Source organism: Uranotaenia lowii, chromosome 3 (assembly GCF_029784155.1).
Source record: "Uranotaenia lowii strain MFRU-FL chromosome 3, ASM2978415v1, whole genome shotgun sequence".
NCBI lineage: Eukaryota > Metazoa > Arthropoda > Insecta > Diptera > Culicidae > Uranotaenia > Uranotaenia lowii.
This window is the reverse complement of record NC_073693.1, coordinates 16,494,437-16,507,595: the sequence shown is the minus strand read 5'-3', so window position 1 is coordinate 16,507,595 and position 13,159 is coordinate 16,494,437. Positions and strand designations below refer to the sequence as shown.

The 13,159-nt window shown below is 39.5% G+C and overlaps 1 protein-coding gene across 6 annotated transcripts in view; it reads left to right on the top strand.

Annotated features, from left to right (window-relative positions):
• The window catches only part of LOC129751644 (rho guanine nucleotide exchange factor 18), a 312,534-nt gene that overhangs the window by 12,518 nt on the left and 286,857 nt on the right, over positions 1 to 13,159 (top strand). For 3 of the 6 annotated variants that reach the window (XM_055747272.1, XM_055747270.1, XM_055747276.1), the window contains 10 exons: positions 2,574 to 3,182; positions 3,250 to 3,356; positions 3,428 to 3,603; positions 3,677 to 3,806; positions 3,870 to 4,003; positions 4,774 to 4,845; positions 6,818 to 6,927; positions 7,010 to 7,080; positions 10,968 to 11,023; positions 12,204 to 12,290. In XM_055747272.1, the coding sequence (XP_055603247.1) occupies positions 2,574 to 3,182; positions 3,250 to 3,356; positions 3,428 to 3,603; positions 3,677 to 3,806; positions 3,870 to 4,003; positions 4,774 to 4,845; positions 6,818 to 6,927; positions 7,010 to 7,080; positions 10,968 to 11,023; positions 12,204 to 12,290 (1,552 nt within the window). The remainder of the gene's footprint in view (positions 1 to 2,573; positions 3,183 to 3,249; positions 3,357 to 3,427; positions 3,604 to 3,676; positions 3,807 to 3,869; positions 4,004 to 4,773; positions 4,846 to 6,817; positions 6,928 to 7,009; positions 7,081 to 10,967; positions 11,024 to 12,203; positions 12,291 to 13,159) is intronic. The other 3 variants (XM_055747275.1, XM_055747274.1, XM_055747273.1) reach the window with 2 other exon arrangements.

Sequence of the window (13,159 nt, the reverse complement as noted above, 5' to 3'; positions counted from 1 at the left end):
GCACTTTGCGTGTAACTGGCAAGTGGCAAGACTTTTTTTTTTCTAAGTACGTGATTTTCATTCTCTCCTCAATTCAGGATTACAATATTAAATTTAAAGCTTTATCCTTCAAGCCAACATATAGTTTTGCACTTAGAAAAATTATCGATTTTTGTTTTAAAAAAAATTGATTTGCAATTTTCCGCATTGGTTTTTTGATTAACGCAAAAGCTAAGTTAACTGAAATATGAACCTTCATATCAAATTTAGATTTTGAAGCAAAATCACGCACTCTTAACCAGTGTTCCGATAATCACTCGGAAGAAACGCTCATGATAGGTTTCTAGTTGGAGACATTCAAAGCCGATTGCTGCTGCCTGTTGTTCCCTAGAGAACCGGCAGAACGACAATGCGAAGTCAATGTAAACAAGATTCAAAAGCGAGAGCGGATTCGCATCTAAGTCGATCTTCCAAGCTCACTATCTGGTGTATCAGAAGTGATTGAGGCACTTACTGATACAAGATCCAATTCGAAAATCCACTCACTCACTCACTCAAACTCAATCAATGCGGCCTTGGATTGGTTCATACTGCCTGCGTACTTTCTGGCAAAGCGGCAGATACATATGTTCATATATACTGCCTGCGTGTTTGAATGGCTATTTTGGTCCTCCATAACAAAAGCAACAACAAAGCAAGATGTACCAGGCAGACAGCATTCGATCATCGATCAGTAAACGAGTGAGTGAGTGAGTGATTGAGCAAGAAAAGTTATTGACTGAAAGAAGAAACTGAAAATCAGGTAGCTTCTCACTCAGATGAGAATTCCAACTGGAGAAGGAACGCCTCTCTTTCAAATTCTATTTCTTTGATTCTCGGAGCAGCGCTGTCGAACACAATCTTTGCCCCGCTGGGAGATAAACCAACCGACAATTTAGGTTTTGCTTTCGCTGTTGAAAACGTTTCAGTGTCTCTCATGAGAATTGAGTGATTTTCGTAACACTGCTCTTAACCACACATTTTGTTGATATGTTCAGTATGAGCATTCCAGAATATTTCTCACGTATACGTGAGAATATGTGGGCGATTTTTTCGAAAACCTAGCAGAATACGAGCGTTTGATTTTCAAATTTTCAAACTAATATGCGTGTAAAATCTCGAAAAAATCCAAGAGCTTTTTAATCGTATCTGGACAAAAAGTTAAAAAATTGGGATATTCAAATAGTCTTACCCAGGCTTGTAAGTGGTCACCATCGTTTGAATTTTTCCGGAGACTACCATCACACATCGTTCGTGACAATCGTGGAGAGCGCAATCGTTTGATCGGAGAACAAAAAAATGTCAAATGAAATATTGATCTTTTTTGTGGTTAGTCGTTTGACTTTCATCCCTCTTGCGTAGATAATCGAGATAATCGTTCCACATTGTTCGACCAACACATCCAAACATCACCCGGCGCTGCAGAGTGGCGAATTTTTTTTCAACAGGAGGGAGTGAATAGAAAAGATTGCATTTGCTTATTAAGTCTGTAAGTTCTGCTGCGTGAAAGAGATAGGCGATGTCGTAAACTGTCGGGAATGATGGTCGTTTGACCATCAAATTATCGCTCTCGTGTACCAAGACACGACATTTCGTTCGACAATCACACAAAGAAGAATGACTGTCGTTTCGTTTGATGGTAGTCGACTGTTCGGCAAGTGTTTGGTCGCATTCGTTTGATGGCACGAACAATGAAACTGATAAAAGCAGGCTGTGCGACTGTCAGAGAAAATGTCGATGGTTTACAAGTCTGGTCTTACCGGCATTGTACATAATACATGGGCATCAACCCATTAACCGAATTCGATTTACAATCGAATCAAACCACTGGAAAGCACTGAGCTGTTGAGTAATATTTTTAATCCCTGCTTAGGAAATGCCAATGCGAATGATTAAGCTTCCTCAGACGAACGGGTTAAGTAAGGTTGATGATTAATGGGACCCAAAATCACGATTATATGATAAGAAAAATCAATTTATCAAATCTCTGGTCTGTTTGATGATGATTTGCCTATTCTCATACTGATAGTATTTACATTTGAGAGCTTAACCAAAAATAAATTAAAAATAGTTATTTAGCATAACTTTTACGTTAAAAATAAATCTCGTACTATGTTATACTGGAAAGTTTCTTCCATAGTACATTCCAAATTGTAAAAAATATGAAAGTATTCTTATAACTCGTAGTATATAGACATTGGTTAATTTTAGAATTTCTAATGTTCTTAATAATAGCTTATAATTACATTCAATATTTAACAAAACTTTAGTATCAATCCCAAAATCCGCGGATTTTATAACATTATAGTTGTTCTGTAGGTAAAAAAAATTACTGATAACTTGCTTTAAAATAACTGTAGCCAACATCGACATTTGGGATTATCAGAAAAGGGGTAGGCTTAATAGCGGCACGTTAACCAAACAAACGGGAAAATTGTGCCTAAATAGCTTGTAAATATCAATGAACATGGGCAATAATGTTTAATGCTTATGCCACCTGTTAAGAATAAGTTCTCAATGGCTCAATGGATAAACTTCTTATTATGAATTCACAGACGACGAAGCCGATGGCGACGTAGTGATCGACTACCTGGGCTCGCTGAACAATCAACTACTGATACCACCGTTATCACCACCGGTGCCGAGCAGCACCAGCGGGCTGCTGAAATGCAATAATGACCCGTTTAATGTATCTACTACAACCGGAAGTGCTCCGTCGCCAAGAGACGTTCCGCCGCCATTGGTTCTTTCGCCAGTAGTTGTAAACAGTAACAACCATCAACACATTGGCGCCGTGTATAACTACAACCAAAATCAGTACAACAACAATAATACAAGCAACCACCATCAGCACTTGAATAACAGCAGCAGCGGGAACTCCGCGGCAGACAAGTGCAATAACAACAGCCACAACAACAACAGCTACCGAGGTGGCAAACTGAACGATATCGTCATTGACACCCACGGGACTTACGATTTGTTGGGCAACGCAGGAGGAGCCAGCTACGGCGTGGCCAACAACAGCAACAGTGTGGCAAATCATCAGCAGCAACAACAGCAGCAGCAGCAGCACCATCTGCAGCAGCAACACACGACGCACACCAACATGGTGCCGATCATAAGCGTCACCCCGCACAGTCCGGGAGCGAAGTTTAACTTCCTCGGTGAGTAGCAAATCTAGACATAAATTTGTATTAAATTTATGTACTAATTCTTTGCTAATCTTTACAGAGGACACTCTCAATCATCTGCAATGCATCCGGGAAAGTGTGGTTCAGATGAAGAATTCCACCATCCAAAACTCCAACTTTGGTGGTGCAGGATTCATCGGAGCAACGGTATGATTATTACCCCTACTAAATAGAAGCCAAAAAACATACTCACAAATGATTCCCTTTTCTCTTGCCAGCAACTTTCCTCGAGCAAACTGTTCTCGTCCTGCCCCTCGCTACCGGATCTGACCATCTCGAATCCGGGCAGCATATGGCCCCACCAGCAAACAATGTACGGCCTCAACACCGACCGGCGGAAATCCTGGACGGCCATCGAGGACCTGACCGAGTGTGCCAAATCATCACACAAGAGGTACCCCTAACAACTTTCCGGAATCCACGGTTGAAGTTAATTACTGTCCTTTTAAATTCGTTTTTTTTTTCAGTGTAAGCCTGTCAAGCTTGGACAGCGAGGAGCAGGAATCGCTCAGGGCAGCCGAACGGCTGCACAACCGTACTAGCCGGAACAGTACCGGTGGAATATCGACGCATTCGCTGAACGAAGCAGAATTAGCGGTAGGTGTTAATAAATTAATATCACTAGCTAAAGAAATCTAACATGTTGATTTCCGGTTTTAGCGCGACTTTGAAAAGATTGTGGCCAAGCGAAACCTTGCTCCGACCGTGTGCCGGATTCCGCTGCAGAAGAGCATCTCGACACCATCGATAGCGCCGGTACGCAGTCAGGGTGCCAAAGAGGACAATGCTACTCCGTAAGTGTTGATGACTTTTAGTGTTTTTATTTTAAGTTTTCATTGTCAGATTAGAAACGACACGACAAGAATAAGGTCGCTAGATTTAATGATCAAAATAAGTGTCAAGGGAAATCGTATTCTGATTGATTCCATCTGTTCTTAAAACTTACCTGCTCTAGATTTAAAAATTAAGATTAACATGAATGAAAGGATCAAAATTAGGTGCCGTCACATAGGTATTAGTTAGCCATTCATATGGCTATGAAAAAAACGTACCTATTTCACACTTTAAGCAACGTATTCGCGATAAGAAAATTTGAATAGTAATGTTTTCGACCTGTTCATAGTGCCGCATATTAAAAAACTAACTCAAGAATTTTGTAAATATTTTGAATGTTCGACAATTAATGTGAAGTTCTATTTTAAGCTTGTAATGAATGTCTTTTATTCGTAAGCCTTTATTAACGGAATATTTTTGCGATGAACAAAAAACGCATGTTTTTCCTTATTTTTTTAAGATATTGATGCTGAAAATAATTTTGGTTTTATGCATTTAATTTTCTTTTAAACACTTAAATAATTGAATTACAATTACTCAGAACAACTGATAGCAGTTTTCCAAAATGTTGCTAAATACCGTTAAGTAAACGTGTTATTTTTTGTATTGTTTTCCTTTTTTTATCCTGGATCAAACTCCTACACAAATTCATACACCTCGATCATCGCGCGTGACGATGATATTGTAAAAAAAAACAAAAAACGACCAATTTAATCAAAAATCAAATCAGCTCCCGGCATCTGTCCGATAGTGAAGATGAAACCCACGATGATCGATCACTGCTTTGCGTGAGAGACAAAAAGTAAGTGCTCGTCAGTTGGTACTTCTGCGTTCCTAGTAATCTCTTCCTGTATCTTCTACTGTCATCATAGTCGTGCTCCGTTAGTCACTATTTTAAACATACGGTACCTACACACTGTTCTATAACTTAACTGTGAACGGATAAGTAAGAGTACTCTACTACTCTTAGGCCAAACGCTCTTCTCGAACTATTTTTTCAACAGATCATCACGTTCTAATTACAAACTTGGATTGCATATGCTCGCCTTGCGTCGTGTTTGCATTTTTTTTTTGACTTTTTTCGACTTCAAAATTCGAACGCAAAACATCTTAGTAAATACATACTGACATGTACAAATGAATGCCTTGTAGTTGTTTGAGGACGTAGGACTAGGCTAGAGAAATTCCTCTGGAAGTCTTCTTGGTCAATTACATCTCAAAGTTATCTCAAATGTACTCTGGCCCTAGGGATTTTGCTATAACAATTTGTAATTTGAACCATAACGGAAGTTCAAGTTCAAGTACGATATCAACACAATCCAGAAAAGCCATTTCCAGCTTGTCAAACGTCAAGAGCGTGGGATCTATTTCTTTCTAACAGGTTGTTCATTTCAAAACTATTATTACGTTCAAAAAAGACTGTTTAAAATCATTGTTGTTATTATTGTTGCTATTTGTTGTCAATCAAACCTTATGAAGTAGTTTTGATGTTATGCATATTAGTCTACAAATTTATCTGTTAACCAGTTTCAACCCTAGGTCGCTTTATAACTATTGGATTAGTTTACACATCATAAAAACGCGTTACAAACCTCTTTTCTCACACGTTTGCGAACTTTTTTCAACAAGTACGACTGAAGCGTTTATTTCTTTTTTCCAATTCAAAGTTTTTTGGTTTTTCACTTTTACAAGTTATTTACTAATCAGCTAAGGAATAACTTAACAGTTTTGCACAAACTAATCTTTTTTGTTCTATGCTTTAAATGGAGTCTTCATTTGCTGTGGCTATATGTGGCTTTTTACTATTTTTTATTTGCAATTTGTATTGCTGATCTTTTTTTAACTGAAAAGAACCTATGTTATCCATAGGTGTAGAACCTATGTTATCCATAGGTGTAGAACCTATGTTATCCATAGGTGTAATTACTTGTATCGTTTTCAAATGTTTGTAGGACTAACATCGGTGATAAGTCATATCGTTATGTGGAGCCTATTTCAAATACCACTTCAAAATTACGAGAAAACGTGAACATTTTACCAAAAATAGGTACCTTAATTGCCGCCGACCATGGTCTAGAGGATAGCGTTCAAGGCTTCTAAGCCTTGGTTATGAGATCGAATCCCGGTCACGGCATACATAGTAACTCTCTCAGGTGGTATCCTAGAAAGATGTACGCTTAGGTTAAGTAAATCGATCTTTTCAAAGAAACATAAAGTTTCACTGAGATCCTATGTGTGTGTGTTCGTTTTTAAATTACATCAAAGTGCAATGCAAAATATAAACTATCCAGATGATGGCTTGAACGCCAAAAACAATTTGTTTTAACATTTACCTAACCTTTAGGATTTTTGTTTGTTTATTTTAACCTTTCTCTACCCCTTTTTAAAACAAACTGTGATCGTATGCTAAACTGAACACTCGTTAATTATTGTTTATAGTTCGTAACTCTCAGTTAAAATTTTAAAGTTGCTGTTATCTACAAAAACTACCTCTAAATTTAAGTTTATTTTTTGAATAAAGGTAGAAAAACTTATCAATAACTCACAGTGTTCTTTCTCTCAAATAGGTTAATTAAACAAGAATACAAACTATCAATAGCTATCTCGTTGATGAAATTACTCCTAGTATTACTATTTTATGGTAGATGTTCGATCATTAGAGAACTGGCACCTGTCCAGTTCCATCAAAACTTCACCCAAATCAAATTGAATTATAGAATGCAGATAAACTAATTTCTTTTTTTTACCCTTTCTTTTGCATTATTTCCTAACAGTAGCGAAGGGTACACTGATCATCCGGAGAAGCGGAGAAAGCGCGGTTCCCTGTTTTTCCGGAAGAAAAAGGACAAAGCCAAAACCAAGGGCCAGAATTCGACCTGCGATGGTTGGTGCCGTTTTGATTGATAACTCCTTAGAAAATAATCTTGAGTTAGACTAATTCCACTTTTGTTTGGGGTTGTTTTTAGCATGTGGCGCAGTTATTAATCTGGCAACCTACAAGGAGCATGCCGTGGAGTGCAAGGCCAAGATCGCCAAGGTGAGTATTGCTTAAAAGTAAGATAATTGAGTCCATCGTTGACATGTGCGGCAAAATAATATACCAGATAGAAGAATTGTGTATAAATCAAGAACTCGTGGATAGATCAGCATCAAACGTCAGTCGATGGGCATTAGGTAGTTCTATTTTGTGTATCTGCTACGCAACGGCTGATTTTGTGAAGGAAGTACTGAATACTAAGATTCCCTTCCTAGCAGAGCTTCCAGTCCGCTTTCAGTTTGAATCTTCAAAAGTCTCAATCATCTCGCGAGCTTACGGGCCTGCCTTTTCTACAATGTCCATATGAATTACTCTAGATCTCTTTCACTTAACTTCTCCTAGCAGCCTATGCTAAATCTACAGTCCAATCCGCCACTGGCAAGGATCGCCAATGTGGTATTTAACCTAAATATTGAGTTCTATAGAGTTGTTTTGACATTTCTTACGCACACTTGCTGAGCTTGCTTGCTCAAAAACTCTCGGTACAAAAAACGGGTAGCCGGCCGACACACATGGTCGTTTTTGAGGTTGATGGTCCCAAAACTAAAAAGTGTTGGTGAAACAACCAGCATAATATCACGAACACTACCAGCGGCAAGTAGTACTATTTCAGATTACCGCACTACCACAGATGCCAATGTGCCTAATTTTTCAGGATTTGTCTGATTTTTCGTTGGGTTGTAAGGAACTGCATTAGATACCATTGCTGAAGTGAATTGTGAATCGCCGATCAAAAAAAAAGGTGATCACTTAGAGCGAAATTTCCGTTCCTTTGACGTAGCCTGACTGTTATTTCACCAGTCCCTGACTTAAAAAAAAAAATTTTTTGGCAACCCTGCTGACCTGATAGCTGGGTAGACTCTCAGTTGTGGAGGTCCGTTGTGCTAGCGATTGCTCAACATCGTTTGTTAAGTTTGGCTCTCATAATATTCTCTTATTGTGAGAGTGCGAAGACAGCTTCCTGCCAGCTTCCGAGGGCTGGAATCCAGCTTTTGTAGACTTTTCATCTTCATCTGTCCATTCTCAGCAGGAACGCTAGTTGTGGGCTTCATGTACCTCGTCGTTATCTAACTCTTGGCGTTGATTGAAGCTTTGTTGCACTAGATAAGCTTCATACAGAATTGTCCTTCCTAACATTTTATTTTTATTTACATGGTTTTTCATCTCACGACATAACCTGATGAACAATATTCCTCCGATTCACTAGATTCTAAGGCAACCGTTCTCCAACTTCTCGGGCATCCCACATTTGCCAGATCATGCTGCACTTGGTCTAACCACCTCGCTCGTTGTGCCCCTGCTGCCCCTTCGCCCATCTGAAACGTAGAGTCGCGCGAGGATGAACTCCTACGCCTCCACACTCCGTTCTCCTGCACGCCGAGAAAGGTGGCTTTTAACACAGAACGTTGCTTTCTGCTGATCACAAATTTTTCAGTAGATTTCGGTTGTTCTTTATAGTCGAGTTCCTCCTCCATTATCGTCTGGATTACGTCGCCATCGGTATCTCCAAAACCTTTGAAAGCATGTTGTGTTCAATAGTATTATCGGATCAGACGATGGAGAAATCCTACAATGTCTTTGGTCTATTGCTTGCTTCAACTTCTTTGCCGGTGTCACCGTAAATAGGACAGAGGGGCATGGCTACGTGTCCAAAACGGCGGTGATACTTCGTGCCGATGAGTTCACTTTACTATAGCAAAGCTTTCTCAAGATGCTGTCAGTTGATATCAAAGCATCCTCTGCGTATTACATCATGTTGGAGGTATCCTTATTGTAGTAGCAGTAAAAGTCCCTTATAGCCGACACGCGAAGTTAAGCAAATCATCGATCATCTCACCCAGATACTTGACTGTGGGTTCAGACTGCATGACTCCATCTACAAGGGCTGTCGAGAAGTGTGCGTCTCGAGGACGGGTGAGCCATTCGAGTCGGAGTAACGTCTTCGTCGGGAATCATTCGAGTACTAGCGTTAAGTCCCGCGCGAGTGCAGTATCAGGCGTGAGTCTAGGATAAGCTGCTCTCGATCTGCACACGACGGGCGTAAAGGTGGCAAACCACGAATTCTGGAGATAAGAGGTCCGGCTTCGAGTCGTTAGAGGAGAGGTCAGGCCGCGAATCTTCAGGAGGAGAGGTTTGTGTGGTCAACCCCAAGGTCAGATCCCCAGTCGCTAGAAGAGAGATCGGGCCTTGAATCGTGCAGAGGAGAGGTCAACCTCGTGTCGATGCGAGGAGGGGTCGGATCTCGAGATCATGCCTCGAGTTGCCAAGAGGAGAGGTTTATGTGGGAAATAAAAAAAGATTCTATGTCGCACGGTTCAACAACTACAGTACCTGTTATACCTACCTGATATCAGGTTGGTGATCAGCACCATTTCGGTCTTGTGCTGAGCCAAACGCAGGCTCTTGGAGTGCATTTCATTCTTTTTCGTCTCAATCGACAAGAAGCACGAGAGTATCGCTGTTCAACTGACGCTGTTGAGTTGAAGGCGTTCATCATGCTCAGGGTAATAACTACAAAGAACTGACCAAGCAGTATTGATTTGAGAATTCATATGGTGTTCCACAAAGCAGTCATTTCGGTTCGCTTATGCTATCATTCGCGAGTGATGCAAACAGAATATTCTAACAAAATTTCAATTTTAATCAGATTTTATTGAAATATTCATTATAAAGGGTGTGTCACATCTAATTGCATCACGGAAAAAATGGAAAATTCGCCCAGTAGACCGATCCTTTTGAAAATTTCAGACACCTTCTTCTTTACCACGTCCATAAGGTTCTGTACAACGTCAGGTTGTAGTTTTTTTTTAACAGAAATCCATTTTCTCTTGAAGTCCGCCTTCGATTTGACAACTTTTGGGTTCTTCCGGAGGGCTGCTTCATAATCGCCCAATATTTATCTATTGGGCGAAGCTTCGGCGCGTTGGGCGGGTTCATTTCCTTTGGCACGAAGGTGACCCCGTTGGCTTCGTACCACTCCAACACTTCCTTTGAATAATGGCACGAAGCGAGATCCGGCCAGAAGATGGTCGAGACCTCGTGCTGCTTCAATAGTGGTAGTAAACGCTTCTGTAGGCACTCCTTAAGGTAAACCTGCCCGTTTACCGTGCCGGTCGTCTCGAATGGATCGCTCCGCTTTCCGCAAGAGCAGATCGCTTGCCACACCATGTACTTTTTGGCAAACTTGGATAGTTTTTGCTTGCGAATCTCCTTCGAAATGCTGAATTTGTCCTCTGCGGTGAAGAACAACAGGCCCGGCAGCCGACGATAGTCCGCTTTGACATAGGTTTCGTCGTCCATTACCAGGCAATGCGGCTTCGTCAGCATTTCGGTGTACATGTTTTGCCTTTCGTCGCGTGTAGGAGCCTTCTGAACCTTGTATGTACGCAGGCCCTCCCGCTGCTTGGTAGCTGGACGAATGAACTTGACAAGTTCAGCTTTTCGGCGACATCCCGGACCGAACTTCTCGGATCACGTTTAAACTGCTTAACTACGCGCTTGTGATCTTTTTCAATGACGGAGCATCCATTTTTGCCGTTCTTCACCTCCTAGTTGGTTAGGTTCTCGAAGTATAGTTTTAGTACTCTAGTGACCGTGGATTGGACGATTCCCAGCATCTTACCGACGTCCCGATGTGACAACTCCGGATTCCCGAAATGAGTGCGCAGGATTAATTCACGACGCTCTTTTTTCGTTCGACGACATTTTTCCAAATTTACGAAAAATTGACAGTGAAGGCCAACGTGATCTATACACTCTTTTCTGATTATAAGCGAAGACTGAAGATATAATTCCTAAAAAATAAATTTCTACAACGTTTTTTCCGTGATGCAATTTTATGTGACACACCCTTTACGTTTTAAAAAATGTTCCTTTTTTTATTTCAGAAATATTTCCAAGTGCAACCGAAATCCGGCTCCAACAAGAAAAACACCGCCAACAGGTAAATGAACCCTTTTGTACCTTTCCGCTACCCACCGTTAGATGTCGTTATTTGCATTATAACAAAATTTTAAAAACCAATAAAAAAAAAAGAATCTTTTCCGTTTATTTCCGTTTGTTTTGTACGTGCATCGAAGTTAGCTAGTTTTGCATCTTCAAAGCGATGATTTAGTTACAATGAAATGTTTCGATTAAGCTTAAACAATTAAAAAAAACACACTAAAAATAAAGCCAAATTGCACAGTTTGTTGACCCATTCCGTGTGTTCTTCTACTTCAATCACGAGAGAGATGTACTGAAATCGAAAGGTCAACCCGAAATGGGTCATCATCAATTGGCAATACGCGTTTGATCCAAGAAAGATCGCCGACAAACCAGTCCAAAACAATTAAAAGAGTTAAATCTATCTCGGTAAACTGGTAACTAGTGTGGCAACTTAAACTGCATCCAAAGTTGTGGACGATATTGCTAGCTTTTTTCGTCTTTCGTATCTGTGAGCTACCAACAAATATTAAAAAAAAACTACAAATAAGGCATTATTTGCGTTAGTTGGATGATGTATATGACAAACTGCTGTGAATGTTTATCCTGTGAAAGGTTTTTTTTTCATTTTCGTTTGTTTTAGTTAGCCGATTCAACTTTAAATCGCAATGGCAAATCATGTTCGACGTTTCGATTTCCTTTTTTTAAGCTTCATTAGGATTGCTAAGCAACGCTTATGGCTTTCGTCTTCTTCGTTTGCTTCTTACGAATGTTTATAAACTTTTTGTTTTCATCGTTTATTTTGAATTCAAACCATATTTGATATGAGCCATTATTAAGATCAATAAGATTGATACGAATCCGTATGCAGTTTCAATCATCGAGCATTAAACATTTCATTGGCGCTGTATTTGATTTTTGATTCGGGAAGGAAGTTTTGTTTCTCGTTTTTTTTTCCTTTAGAATTTTGGTTGTCCCTCTATATAACATTGTTCCCAAAATTCACCAATGTTGAAATGATCACGGTAGTAATAAGCCAACCAATATGTCTCTATTCTTGTTATTAACGCTAACCCCAATCCGATAATCGACTACCACAATCACTCAATAAAACATTACTAAAAAAATAAACAACTCCACTGACAAAAACAAACCTCGATTGTTCAAACGAAATGAAAAACATACAAAAAAAACTGCAGCGAAAAAAGCGGCAAGAAAATGACGGGATGCTACTCTCCGTGGAGATTGGTCGCTAACAAGCTCGGCGTGGTATCAACTCACGCCAGGTAACGCTAGTTATTCAACAAAACCTCAAAAGTTCTCTCTTTCTCTCAGTTCTCTGTCTCTTTCGCTCGCTCGTCAAATCATATTCTCTCTTCTTTCTCACGTTTTCTCACTCACACTCTGTTTCTCTTTTAACCAAATTTATCTGAAGTGAATCGAACTTGCGCTTCTCGAATTTTTCGGCAGTCTCTCTCTATTTTACCCCATGCTCTCCTATGATTATGAAGGGGGCTCGTAGATAATCAATTCGTTTGTTAAAATGATGTTGCATCCGTTTGGAAAAGATCAATCTATGCTCATTTATGGTGAACGGTTTGGTGGTTTGTGAGCCCCATTTATAATCTTTAATCCTCTTTCGTATTTGTCCCTTTGGGAAGTATCTATTTATTCAAAAACTTTCCCGATTTTGAAATATTTAACTGTAGTATATTTTCATATACACATACATTGTTTTACTGCCTTATGTAATCCAATTTATTGTGGCAGTTGTAAATTTGTTCGGTAGTTAGCTCTTTTCAAGTAGTTCTCTTCAAATGTGTTGAGTAAATCGTAGTAGAAAAGTTGCGTTATTAGTTTGATGACTTACCTCAAAGATCTTTTTTTAAAAAAGAATTCTGGATACATTTCTGACTTAGAATTTTGACTCTTTACACGGAGAAAATATGTAAATTTTACAAACAACATATGTATCTCAGCCAGCTACAAAGTGAGTGCATTCAACTATAAGTTAATTAGATTCAACTATAATTTTAAGGATTCAGCTATAAACATTTGACATTCAACTGTAAATATAACAGATTGAACTGCATTAATAACTATAAGTAAATTAGATTCAACTGTATTTGTCTGGTCGCTTTAATAAGCAGCGAAA